The following is a 14,453-nucleotide window of genomic DNA, read 5'->3' as shown; positions in this document are numbered from 1 at the left end:
AATTTGGTAAGGAGGGCAGAAAACTTCTAGTAATGGGGAACATTATGGCTGAATTTTAAGCCATGGCAGCCAAGAAATTCCATGTTATGTTCCCTGCAGCAACTGTAATTTGTCTGCACCGGTCATAAATACAGAAGTCTAAATCTAGAAGCATACACACTAATACAGGAAACTTCATTGTGTACATGGGGGTTAAGTTACTGCTGTAAATTTGCAAATTTTAATTTCATGCCTGTTACGTGTTTAAATTTCCTATGACAACACTGAATTAATGCAGTTTCACCATGGAATATATTAAGAAACGCTCAGTTATTACAGGACTGTAGTTTTTATTTTGATGAGAATATGATGCTGCATTAAAACTGTATAGTTTATATAGATATTTCTTCAAAACCTGGGCAATGCAGGACTGTTAAAGCTTAGCAGCCACGATGCTGCTAAGTCTCATATTTTTCTGACTTAGACTGGTGATGGCAGTAAAGCATGGCTGACTTGTTAATAGCTTGGCTGCCATGGAATTGCTCACCCAGTTTCTGGAATGTGTCGTCGTTAACCTTGCATTTGTGTCGCCACTGTCAAAATACAAGCACAGCTTTTCCTCTGCTGTATTTGTCACTTGCTTGTTTTGTCCCATCTGCAGCTGGCAGCAAGGAAGGAATGGAGTGAGCAGCTACAGCACAAAACTTCTCCTGTCCCCTTGCCTTGTTGCACCCATGGTTTCTGTATTTGGGGGAAAGTGCTGGTGTCCATTCTGTGTTTTGGGTCTCTGGGCTAAAGACACTTCATGGCCTTGTGTGGGTTATTCACTGGCACAGGCTGTGCATTATTGCCAGCTTTTTTACAGCACCTTGGGGAGTTCTGCCCTCAGAGGAGGTTTCTCTCTTACAGCTGTGAGATACTTATATCCAGCCTAGTCTTTTGGCAGGTGTGGATGAACAGATACCACTCTTACGGTGACCACTTGATTCCTGCTGCCAAAGCATCCAGAGTAGTGCCCTGGTGTGGCAACATACACAGAGCCCAAGTATTTGATATTTTATGCTGACAAATGGGTTCTGGTGGATCCTGTTGCTGCCTTAGACACTGTCTCCCAATGACTCGAGCTGCTGCAATTCTTCATTGAGCACATATTAATATAAATCAATGAGAGGGGCAATTTTCAGCTGGCTACAGCAGGTTGTGAAGTGCAGTGGTGAAGGAGCAGGCACATGTTTGTTTTATTAGCTGCTGCAGGGGCAGTAATCTCAGAGAGAAAGGCAGAGCAGAGAGGTGGAGATGAGGAATGCCCTAAACTATCACCTAGCCATATGAAAGATTGACAGCCCTGTGTTTTTAGTGGTGCACTCCTCAGGTGCATCTAGGCATAGGCAGGCTGGAAGAGCAGGTTGTAGGACTGGCATCCAACTACTCATTTCTATACTAAAATTAGCATCCTGAGGGGGAAAAGCTTGCAGTTTTAGGAAGTGCTTGGCTTATTTATTAGTCAGAGAAAAAACTTTGACTAATGACTAGCAAACATATATCAAGGGTGGATCACCATAAACTTCCATTTTATTATTTAAAGAAATTGTAGTAATTTAGCACTCCTAAATGCTTTCACCTTGGGTGATTGAAAAATGTGATGCCATTATTTGCAGTATTTCCTACAAGATGGGTTCAGTGGAGTCCCATAGATAGTGTAATTTCTGGGAATGCATTTGTTTTCTGAGGCTGTTGAAAGTTGTCAATGATAGTACACTGAAGTGTTTGGCATGGAGAGCAGACAGAACAGTACAGTAGCAGTGTGGTGGCAAAGCTCTGATGGAACCAAAAGGAGGGGTGCAGGGATGTCTGTGCATCAGCAGTGCTTACTGACACACCTGGCCAGTGCCCTGCAGCAGCACTGCAGGTAGGATCAGTTCTACCATTTCCTAAACCTCTTCTCATTTCCTCAGAATCCTAAGGCGGGGATCAGGGAGTGGAAGCAGGAACAGCAGGGTTAGGGTTTCCAGGCTGGGGTTCAGCCAATGCACAGCCTGTAGAACCAGATGTGTCCTAGTATCTTCTCCAAGCATTGTGCTGGGGGACTCCTAAGCCATGAAGAGAATGTAGCTGGAAATGGTGGCTGGAGGCAACAGCAGAGTAGCAGATTTAGTGGGAAGAACATATTTCTCTCAAAGGGAGCCTTTGAAATGCCTGTAAATTCATAAGGAAATGGTCTCCAAGGTTGGCATTTGCCTTGAACTTGGAAAAGGATCAAAGTCAATGGACTTTAGACCAGTCTGCTGTTAAAGAGCAGGAGAGTTTAGAAAGGATCAAAGAATGGCAAAGCGGTCTGTTGGACCACAGTATGTATTTGCTGGAGTGCCTGAATACAAATTTGGGAACTTCATTTTGGCTTGCCAATTGGAGACTCTTTAGTAGCTTATTCGCATTTTAAGTGTAGCTAATAAACTATTATGTGACTCATGTAGCTCTACAACAAACAGATCGATGCATTTGAGAACTAGGAATTTTATCCTTATACTAACTTTAGTGTTGATATAAGACTTACTGCAATGATATTGACTGCAGCCAGGTGGTGAAGGGACAATATAATATGGGATTATTGCCTTGCCTTTTACCATGAAAGATTTTTCTGTATTACAAGGCTCTGAGAAGAGGTTAGTAGCTAATAATAAAAAGTTATGCTTATGTTATGTTTTAAGCGTTTGTCCTTCCAGTGTTTGTGCTTCCACACAAGCATACACACACAAAATTGCAATTCTGTATCCATGCTAGTGACACTGGAGAGAAAAAGCTGCACACAAAAGAAATTAATTGCCTGCTTCCCATGGGCAGGCCATCTCCAGGAGAGCAGGACCTCATCACATGTAATGGCTACCTGGGAAAACAAACACCATCGCTCCACAGATCCCCCCTTCCCTCTTCCTCTTCCCACTTTATATACTGAGCAAGATGTCATATGGTCTGGAATACCCCTTTAGTCACTTGGGGTCACCTGTCCCAGCTGTGTCTCCTCCCAAATTCCCCAACTTTCTTGCCAGTGTGGCAGTACAGAAAGCAGAAGAGGCTTTGGCTCCGTGCAAATACCACCCAGCAATAGCAAAAGCATCTCTCTGTAACCAACCCTATGTTCAGTACAAATCCAAAACGCAGCCCCATGCTAGCCCCTGTGAAGACAATTAAACCTTGCCAAAACCAGCACAGGACATTTCTGAGTTACCTGAACATGTAATTATTTTTCTATATTGTCCTTGTACTTGTGTGAATGAAAGTAGCCACCTCATCATGCTAAGGCTCATGAGCCACATCTTCTGATGGAATGATTAAATGTCTTGAACTGTGAGTTCAGTGGGTTTTGTACTAGTTCTGCCAAGCTTTGAAGGGTGTTCAGTATATTCCTGAACTATAGCAGTGGTAAATAGAGTGGTAGATAGGAATGAGGTTAGAATATATGAATCTACTATAGGATTCTAACTTTATTTACACTAACACATGTATCAGGTTGTTGTCCAAGGAGCATCTGCAGCATTTGCACCAGTGAATTTTGTACAGCAGAGACATTTGCATTTAATTCATTAGTGTTTTATCAAAAGCTCTTCTACAATGGATTTGTTGTGTAAGTTTCCTTTTTTTAATTTGATATACAGGATATGAATTCATTTGACGAGTTTATTCCTTTAACAAGTTCAATAATCATTTGCAATTCACAATTTTATTTGTTGGGAGGTTATTAATTTAAAATTTGCACTGTGTTCCTTATCAGATACTTATTGCCTAGATGTTACACTCTACAGAACAGTATTTGAGTAAATCAGAATGCTGTAAACTTCCCTTATTAACGGGTTTATTGCTTTGGCAGGTACTCAGCTAAGTTTCCACTGCTCCATCATAAAACATTCCCAGCCATGGAATACATTTCTGAGTGAGATATTGTATTGTATAGACCAAGGTGTACACATGGGATCTCATGTACATATAAACAAAATCATAAAATAGGTGTTTTCTGCTGCAGACTCCCAACAGTCTTGTGCAAAAGTACTTTTTTCAACTGCAGGGAATTATTGCAAGGCAGAAGTAAGACACTGTGTAACCTAGAGTTCATGGAAGGAGAACATTACCATTTTCTGTTCTTCAAAGGGAGAAACATCTCACCAAAGGTGAGATCTGAAACCCACAGAGTCCTAGGAAGTTTCATCAAAACCGAAAAGTTAATTGTCTAGTTTCATTTCTCATTCTCTTCCTGTTTTTACAAATAACAAGTGACACTGTCTGCCCACCTCATGTGTGCAGCAAAGATGCCCCTTTGTGTTTAAAACCCTGTTGTGGTACTTAATATGTGGTAATTAATAATTATGTTGGCAACCATGCATTTTTTGGTGTTGTAGATATTTGGGTGTCTATAAAAACCACCAGAAAGTGAACTGATCTTTCTTTTTAAGCCAAAGTGTGTTTTTTAATATAACATTCTAATAAGAAGATGCCTATTTATAAGACTTTGTTAAAAATTTGATAGTAAAAATAATAAATGTGTTGTTTAATATAAGAATCCTATAAAATATGTATAAATTTTATACCTGAATGTGATAAGAAGTTTTGAATCTGCAAAAAGTCTGAAAAATGTTATTAAAAAGTAATATTCTACCCAGTGAAAAACCATCTTACATTATCTCTTCCTTCTAAACAGCTCTGTTGCAAAAGTGTGCTCAGGGTCATAAACACTGATTTTAGCAAACAAAACAAGTTTTTCCTTCTGAATGAATAAATCAAAGTTGTTATGAGGGGATCTTTAAAAGGCATTTCCTAGTATAGAATCTTCCATCTCAGTTGTTTATGAGGTCAGTTTGCACTTCAAAGAGCATTTTAAAAAATTCTAAACTGTGTACTTCATGTGTTATATAAGTTCAGAACAGTTGTAGATATAGTTATCAAGTTCAAATATGTATAAATGTATGTTTTTTAATTTCTTTTAGCCACTCAGCAGATACCCACCTTTGATCAATGACATCTCCTTTTGGCTGCCTTCTGAGACATACTCTCAGAATGATTTCTATGACTTGGTTCGTACCATTGGTGGAGACTTGATAGAAAAAGTTGTCCTACTGGATGAATTTGCCCATCCAAAGTAAGTAAAAGTTTTAACACCTTTTCCTTGTGGTCGTAGTATAAGTATTTTGTGGATATTTTAGTTCTGTATACCAAGAAGTTCTTGATTCTTACAATATTTGCATATTTCATTTTTTAGCTCCAAAACCCTCCTGCAGCAAAAAAATATTACTTTTTACTGAAAAGAAATACTACCTATTTTTCAGTTTTCTATGGGTACTGAGCTTCTGGTATTCAGACTAGCCCAATGCTTTGTGCTCAGGTTTTGGCAGCAACAGTGAACAGCTGCTTTCCTCAATACATCTGGCAGTGAATGACACTGCTGTCCATAGTGTGTCTGACATTCTAGTCCTGCTCTTTGCTGAGTGACTGATGTTTGTCTCCTTGTCCTCTTCCTTTCTTCTTCTAGTCCTGACACACTAGTAGAACCTTTGCTATAATGGTAGTGCTAATAATGGTTTGTTGCAGAATGCTATTGTTGGTGTTCAATTGGGAGGAAAAAAAAACAAAAAGACCTTGTTCACTTCTTTCTGACACTTATTTATATGCTGTTGAGCAATCTCTCAGGTTTCAGAACACCATATGGGTATAGCAGCACTGACATGACCAGGGAGTGCACAGGGTATTTGTCCACGTGGTAATAACAGTTGCCTCAAAACCAGACAACTATCAGCTATTACATATGTACTGTTTTTCAATTTGTGTTTCCAAATCAAGAGGTAGAAAAGCTGCTGGCTATCTAGCTTTCTAAAACTGAGGGTTAAAATAATTTCTTTTGAGACTCAAAATGCTGTAGGAAAGCTGATAATAAACCTTTTTTGAAGATGACAGGAAAATGCTTCATGTTGTTCTCCAGCAACTATAGATTTTTTATTTTCTTCTTTCTACATCTAGGTATTTAACCCTGTTGTTCTTTTGAATTTGATATGCGATGCAAACCAGATTAATAGATTGTTCTATGGCCTGGTTTTCATGGTGTTTCAGTGGATTTTTAGTTTTTGACAAGTTTTTTTTTTTTTTCCTTTTTACCCTTTTTGTATAGCGTTATATGAGACTGTGCTTTGTGAAGAAACAGAAATGGAAATGAAATTTGTGTGGGCATCTTAAAGCTTTGAGTCATTAATTCTTGAGTCTTTCTCACATGCAAATCATGCAAAACGATCTTAATCCTTTACTCAAGATGGTGTGTGCAGAAGAGAAATACAGGTTAGGGTAAGATAATGAGTGCTTTCCATTATTGCAGGTATCTCTTAAGGGAAAACCCTATGTGTAGTGCAAGCAGCTCTTCCAAGTATGAAAGTTTGGAGAAGCCTTGTTCCCCTCTTCCTCAAACAGTGGCAGTGTTATTCTGTTTTACTCTCAGCATCTTACTGGGGAAATCCACATACACTGGGACAGCCTGCCAGCAGCACTGCATCAGTCATGGCTCAACTCACAGGTTATGCTTCTCTTCTTTGCTGAGAATGTTGCCTTCCATACTAGTAGGGTGGTGAGGTAGGGACAGGATTCACTGCTCTGGGTTTCTCCGTTGTGTATTTCTCCTTTGGTAAGCTTTGACGCATCCAGAACATATTCCAAGGATGACAGTTGTTCCTCCTCAAGGAATACACCTCTGGTTCTCTCTGTGACTTCTGCAAATAGATGGGAAGGTTGATTGTTCACAGAGAATTGTCACACAGATTTAGGACCTTTGCTAGTTTTGTTCTCTAAAGCCATTTAAACCTCACTCAGCAGACATCCAAATATGTTTTGACACTAAAAGGAGGAAAAAATTTCTCACCTTTATATCTGAAGAATTCGAGAGGTGACACTAATGGATTTTTGGTAAGTTGTTGTCCTGTTGGATTTTTTGCCTACAACAACAGTAAAAGAAATCTTTTCAAATGGCCCATTAAAAATCAGTAATTCCAAGGAGATTATCTACAGGATTAAAAAGGAATCATAAATTAAGACTAAAACATGATAGCTACTTTGCCCTTTCTTCTTAGAACAGGATGTGTGCAGAAATGTAATTTTTGAGAACTGATGATGTAAGCCACATAAGTAATTTTGTTTGATTTTTAAAGGCCTTTAGATGACTGACGTTTTGAAAAGAGTTTTCTACTTAGTCTTAATTCCTAGATAATCATCTTGTTATGGGAATGATACAGTGGCTTCTTTAATTCAGTGTTGCAGAAAAGCCTCTGGGCACAGAAATTAACATAAGAGATCCTCAGCGTTGCTATGGATCTGTATGTTACAGATCTAGGTACTTGTAATCATTATCTTGAATTTTTACTGAATTTGCTCTGGAGGATGGGAGAAAAGTGTCTAGGATTGGAAAAACTGCAGTGCTACTGTTTTGAATGTTAGTTACTTACAAGCAGCTTAATAAGTTCATGCTTGTAGTTAATCACTTCTAGAATTTAAAATTCAGATTTTTTTAATCCTTTAAAAACATCAGTTTCATGAGGAATTATGACATTTGGTAGTCTTATTTTTTTCCTTCTTAAGCTACTTTTCTTAGTTATAGGACTATAAAGATCTGAAAATAGAAAATGTTATAGAAAGAAAACTAATTTATAACACAAAAAGAGGTCTTTAAATTAAGATCCTTTGTAGAGGCTGTCTGTGTAATACTATGTAGTTGCCTTCCTGTGGTTCAGAAACCTTTCAAGATTTAACTGGACTTTGGAATGATACCCATTCTCCACTAAATTGCAGTTATGGTGTGCATTAGCAGTGAAAAAGTATTTCTCTACAGGGAAAAGGAAAGTGGGGGCAGGAAAAAACGTGGGACAAGTAATTGTTTAAGCAAGAAAGAGATGCCTGAAATCAAGGAAATCTCTCTTATCTGCTTTGTAAGGTAACAATATTTGGACATCTTTTTGGGAAGCATAATTTAAAGATACAGCAAAAAGGAGTCTCATTGCTGAAAAGCACAAATTTAGGAGAATGCCAAATTTCTGTGTCAGGGTAATTAAGAACTGTTCCAGCCTAAATGTGTCTTAGGTAAACTTAAACTTAACTGAGCAAAATCAAAATACAACATTGAGGTAAACTGAGTAGTGTGATGTGTCACACAGTCAGGGTTTAACTTCATCCAAGATGAATAATGCCTGTAACACACCTGTTACTCAGGTATATAAAAATCAGCTGGCATATGTGAGGGAAAAGTTGTGACTTTTCTAAGTGCCAAGGAAACTGAAATTGTGGTGGTTTTGACAAGAACAGGAGCAGGCATCTGTAAGACAAGCAGAAAAGAAGTGTCTCATTGCAGTGACCAAAACGTTTTCCACAGTCCATCCTGTGTGTTGTAGCTATTTTTGCTTGATGCATTAGTTTCAAACAGCTAGACTTTTATACAATTGGATGGTGGAATATATTTCTCCATATATGATGTGTGAAGCGACTTCACTGTAACTTGCCTGGAGTTGTCAGATGCTGCATGAGCCTTGTAACCAGACACTGGAAGGCAGTGGCACTGTTTTTGCTACCTGACTGAATTATTTCTTTCAAATCCTTGGAGATCTTTAAGGACCTTTAAGCACTGCTGTGCAAATACACAATGAGTGAGGATTTGTAGCTGACATTTTCCCCCTTGGAACATTTTAGTGAACAAACATTTGTTAAAAAAAAGGAATGTTTTGGACTATATTGATTCTAAAAGAAGAAAACAAAGTAATGTTTCCTTTCCTTTTTGCAATGGCTGTTTTATCGTACATATATTTAAGTTTAAGCCTTCTACTACTCAACTTGTCTAAGCTGTCTAATCAATATGAGGGACTTTCAGAAATTAAATCAGAAAGTAATCTCTTTTTCAGTGGTCAAGACTTCTCCAGTTTTGGAGAGGAAACAGATTTCACAGGAAAAAAGAAAGGGTGGCTGAATGGTAGTCAAAAGGTAGAAAGGTCTCTGCCTGCTACGTGTAAGCCAACCAAAACTGCTGCCATGCAGACAATCCTAGGAAGAGGGATTTACATTCCTTCATTCATACAGTCTTTTTTTTTGGTGACATTCAGATACGTGCTGTGGCTGCACACATGTAGAATTTCAGGGATGGTAATTAAAACATATCTAGACAAATAATGGAGGAAGTACTGGTTAATCACACATGGTAGAATATGTGGTAGAAGTGACACAAGACATTTATGACCCATGTTGTCCCTGATGAAGAAGAAAGAGAGAGAGAAGAGTCCAGGGCTGAGTACCTGCCTCTCCAATGCAGCATTGAAGACAAAATACAGAAATGCTGAGGTTGTTTATCATTGCTTTGGGCAAGACCTGCAAGTGTGTTTTTTGGCTTAGCATGCCATGTTTCTCTTGTGTAAGGTGTCTTGTGTAATCCCATCACATCTTCATTCTGAAAATTTATTTTCTGCATTTTGCTGTGAGGTTATTTTCCTATCGGTTTTTCAACGTAGATAAGGGAAGTAAGGAAAGATACGGCTCCACATCTTCTTTTGCAAGGAAGATACATAAGTAGCTGAAAAGTTATCCAGAATTGTAATCAAGACATGCACTGTGTCCTCAGTGGTGCTTAAGAGGTAAATTTTTAATCAGAACAACTAAAAATATTCTGAAAAGGCAGAGTGGAGACAGTAAGGGGGAAAAATTGATTTGCTGCATTTTGATGGCTATGCTGTTAAAAATATAAGTGGGGAATAGATAAGAAAGAATTTATTCTTGCCTTTGAGTCAATTACTTGCACACTTCTGGGGTGAGATCTGCACGTTTGTCACAGTCTGTTAAGTGAAGTGAAAGGAAATGTATTGGCTACTGTGAAGGAGGAAGGAAGGTGCACTGTGGCACCATCTTTAGAGACTTTGGGAGTACTCAGATGACCTGTGTTTCTTCTTTTCCAAACAGTAAAAGGAGCAGATCTGACAGCAAAGAGTCACATCCTATTGACTGCTGTGTTGTGTCAATTCTTGCCCCTAGCTCCTTTTTAGTATATAGAAAATAAAGGGTAAGGACATCACTTTCCAGATGTCAGATTTTGCACTTTTCCTTATCTACATGAGGATAAAATCAAATACTTTTAGGTCTGGTTTATTCATTAAAACTGGCTTGGTTTTGTCTTGCTTCTGGAATAGGTGAATTAAGCAGAATAATTCTTAAATGCTGCTTGCTGCTAGTATTACACAAATTAAAACAATCAAGTCAGTCCCCAAACACCTTGTTGCTCTTCAGCCCGAACACTTTACAGTTTGCTGAGGGATTCTTTGAGATTACCTTTAACTGCTGAACTGGCAAAGTCCCAGCAGCAGCTTCTCTGCAGAAAAAAAAAACCCAGAAGCTGCTTTTGACAGTAGCTAGCAGAGGTTTGGTTTTCAATTAATGAGCAATGTTCTCCAGCTCTGGATTTTTTTTCCCTTTCATTTGGTCACATGAATGTAAGACTATAATATTTTTGAAACAGATTAACTGTTCATGGGAGGCTCTGTCAGAGGATTCTTGTTCACTTCTGAGCCTTTCTTCAGTGTCACAGCAGAGCATAACCACATAGTGGCAAGTTGAAACACTACAGTCCATCTTCTCTCTTTTACCTCTCTTGTCCCAGCCAGGATCAATGCCACCTGGTTTTTCTTGAGAATAGAACCTTTTCTGTCCTTCTTGCTGCTGTAATGCTGATGGCAAGGTTGTCTACATGTGTCAGAGCAATGCCAAGCACAAATAGAGGCTGGGCAGGGAACAGCTTGAGAGCAGCCCTGCAGAGAAAGATTTTGGGTGTTGGTTGATGAGAAGCTCCACATGACACAGTTCACTTGCAACTGGAAAGCCAATTTTATCTTGGGCTGCATCCAAAGCAGCATGGCCAGCAGGGAGGGAGGGGATTCTGCCCATATGAGACCCCACCTGCAGTGCTGCAACCAGCTCTAGGTCCCAACATAAGGAAGACATGGATCTGTTGAAGCAAGTCCAGAGCAGAGCCACAAGGATGCTCAGAGGGCTGGAGCACCGCTCCCACAAAGACAGACTGAGAGAGTTGGGGTTGTTCAGCCTGGAGAAGTGAAGACTCCAAGGAGACCTTAGAGCACCTTTCAATACCTAAAGGGAGCCTGCTGGAGAGGGTCTTCTTACAAGGACATGTAATGACAGGACAAGGGGGAATGGCTTTAAACTAGGTTAGGTTTAGATTAGAAAGAAATTCTTTGCTATAAGGGTGGTGAAACCTGGAACATGTTGCCCAGAGAAGTTGTGGATGCCCCATTCTGAGAGACTGGACTGTTGATGGTTAATGACTCAAACAGTGGACCAGGTGCAGAGGGGGTGTGTATACCCATCACTGGAGGCTACAGCTGGGTGTTGAACAAGATAAAGGAAGAGGCTGATAAGAAGCAAATCCTTGGAAGCAGGATAATGTTTGTATCATGCCAAAGTTCTTACACAAGTGGCTCAGCTGTGAAAAATTCCTTCTGGAGTAGTACCAAGACATTCACACATAGCTTGAAGGTATTCATTCCTGCTGATGTGCCATAATTGCTGTAATGTCTTAGAAGGTGTCATAAACCATCAAATGCTCCTGGAGTGTCCCCTGCTCCAAGGTATTGCATCACCCAGTGCAAAACACCCCACTGCAGGGGAAGTACCTGGGTGTTCCCACCTGAACTTGAGTGAATATAAAGCCAGTGGACTCTGTTTTGTGGGCTTCCCCACTGAGAAAATCAGAAGAAGGGGACCAATGGGATGCCATCAGCATCCACAGTGGTGATATTTTTTTGAATGTTAATCTCTTTCTCCCCTTTCTCCCCTTTCTCCCCCCCTTTTCTATTTATTTGTCTCTTCCTCTCTCCCTCACATTTACTGTTAAATAGAAGTCTATACTATTGACTATAGCATATGGTGTTGTTTGCTCCTTAATTCAAGCAGAAACACCTCTCTAATAATTTTAATAACCATATCTTAACACTATTCCTGACAATATTCAAGCCCAGGTTGTACAGGGCTGTGAGCAACCTGGTCTAGTGCAAGGTGTCCCTGCCCATGGCAGGTGATTAGGAATTAGATAATATTTAAAGTTTCTTCAAACCCAATCTGTTGAATGATGGTTTTATGATTCTTTTGCCTTGTGTTTTTCAGCTTAGGAGATGTGTGTGGAGTGGAGTTAGGGTGCATTTCTCTCCTGTGTATGTTGTATGAGGCATTCCCTGTGCCCCAGACCAACCCAACAAGCAGTGCTGTTTGTTTCACAGTCAGAGTGGCCCCAGCTACTCTTCAAGAGTAGCTTCTTGGCTGCCTTTTTTCCTTAGAACAGCAGCTGTGTAGAAATAGCAGCTCCATTCTCACAGCAGCCCCTGCTTGGAGGTGGTCAGGGACTTTCTGGCCAAATTAATTTAGAGTAAACTCTGGGGTACTCAGAAAGAGATGCCTTATGAAGACATATGGGCTCTGTTCATGTCCCAGCAGAGCTAAGCTCTCAGGTGATAAGGTTCACATCCCGACTGCCTAAAGGAAGTTTAAAGGAGGCAGGAGTTGAGCTCCATGTCAGTAACCCTGCCATGCTGATTGATACATGGCTTCAGCAGATCTGGCACTCCCTGCTTGGTAGGAGTCATGATGCCCTGCTGCTGCCCACCAGGACTGAGACTATTGGAATTTAGCTTTCCCAGATATCCTGCACAGTGACAAGTACCTTCATGGAGCCCAGAGTACCGATCTGCTAGGGTTTGTTGTTTTGGGATTTTTTTTTTTTTAATTTTTTTTTTTTTTTTTTGAAACTGAACTGAAAAGCTTTTAGTTCTTCCTTTTCCTCCCCGGCAAAAACATTCCTGATTGAAATGAATATAGAGAATTAATTGAATAAATATGCACATATATTTGTTTAGAAAAGACTTTCAGATATTTTAGAAATTCTGAGTATCAAATACCCTTGTTCTAGCTTTTTTGTAGTACAAAATAAGGTGAAGTCAGAGACAGCAAAAATGAGTATGCACTTTATAGCACAAGCTAGAAAGCATTGTTTGATATGGAAGCAGACCTTTTCAGTGCTATATTTGTTATCTGTGTATGTGTAGACTTGGAATCTGTCTGCATACTTTTGTTAAATGCCCTTTTCAAAGGTTTTTAACTGCTTGGCCCACAGATTTTGAATACCTATGTGGATTCAGATACTTAATTCCTTTGCTTCAAGAGTCCCCCAGATAGCAGTTCCCTATCCAAATCCAAGTGTCATGAAAAACTATAAGAGGAATGAGAAGAGGAGCAGGGAAGTCTGTCCTGTAGAAAAGGCAAGCACTTGATCTGTTCTTCAAAAACAAGCAAAACAAACAGAAAAACACACAAAAAAAAACTTCCCCAATATTTCTTGCTTTATACAAAAATCAGGTGAGTTCTATGACTTACATCTTTTTACACAGCTTGTGTCTGCTGGTTTAGATCTCTGATGCCAATGTTTATTTGAAGACATCTAATTGGGGAAGAAAAAAAAAAGGAATAATCAGCTGACCATAACAGACAGATTCTGCTTTCTTTACTGGCTTCAGTGCTCAGACAGGCATCATGCAAATAGCTGTTCTTAATGGGATCCTTTTGAAGTCTGAGGTTTCCTTCAAACCACTGTATTTAAATCAATTGTGGGGCATGCAGTGTTCTGCTGTACCATCCCTGGCTCTCCAGAGTCTTCACCGAGAGAATTGTCTTTAATAACTGAAAATAATTTACTATTAATGAACGTCAGTAGGAGTCCCATTATTCTTTGGTGGGAGGCTGGTGGCTAACACACAGGCTTGTGGGAGGACTGGTATTCAAGAAAGGAAAAGGATGAAATAACCACAGGTTCCCATTAGAGGGTGGGGGGATAGGAAATGTAATCACCCTTCACAGGTAATGAGAAAACAGTAAAACTGAAGTATATGAGCAGAAGACAAGCGTCCCTTACATGTTCAGGCAGATGCAGAGGATAGACTTGCTGTACAGAAAAGGGATAGCTGGAGTCACAATGAATCATTTCTAAGAGGCTGCTCAGCTGAAGAGCTTAACCTTTCTTCATCATGTCAACCTGAAGTCAGCCATTCACCACCAGTTCTCAGATGCAGCCCAGAAATCTTTGCCACAATTCCCAGAGCACTTCACAGGAGGTGTCACAGGAATTAGCACGGTGATTTATTGACAAGCAGTGGGATGGTGAAGAATGGCTAAAGGAGGCAGCTGCCACAGGATGCTCAAGGGATAGCAATAGGCTCATGAGTGCTTCTGAGTTCAGAGAAATCCTAGTGAATTGCTGACCTTGTAGAATAGAAGTGGAGGCTACTTCTGTGCAGAGCTGTTTTTCCTAGTCTGCTATTGTGAGCATAGTAGAGTTTGAGAAGCATTGAAATGGATGTATGTCAGAGAGGGAAAACTTCTGTAATCCCATGTGTTAGATAGTGACTATTGTCCTTCTC

At 39.8% G+C, this 14,453-nt stretch overlaps 1 protein-coding gene across 5 annotated transcripts in view; it reads left to right on the top strand.

The window, feature by feature from the left end:
* Positions 1-14,453, top strand: part of FARS2 (phenylalanyl-tRNA synthetase 2, mitochondrial) — a 227,899-nt gene that overhangs the window by 148,852 nt on the left and 64,594 nt on the right. For all 5 annotated transcript variants that reach the window (XM_079299456.1, XM_079299455.1, XM_079299452.1 and 2 more), the window contains one exon: positions 4,956-5,107. In XM_079299456.1, the coding sequence (XP_079155582.1) occupies positions 4,956-5,107 (152 nt within the window). The remainder of the gene's footprint in view (positions 1-4,955; positions 5,108-14,453) is intronic.

Source organism: Erithacus rubecula, assembly GCF_903797595.1.
Source record: "Erithacus rubecula genome assembly, chromosome: 3".
Taxonomy (NCBI): Eukaryota; Metazoa; Chordata; class Aves; order Passeriformes; family Muscicapidae; genus Erithacus; species Erithacus rubecula.
The sequence above is the reverse complement of the archived record's forward strand: the minus strand, read 5'-3'. Positions and strand labels throughout refer to the sequence as shown.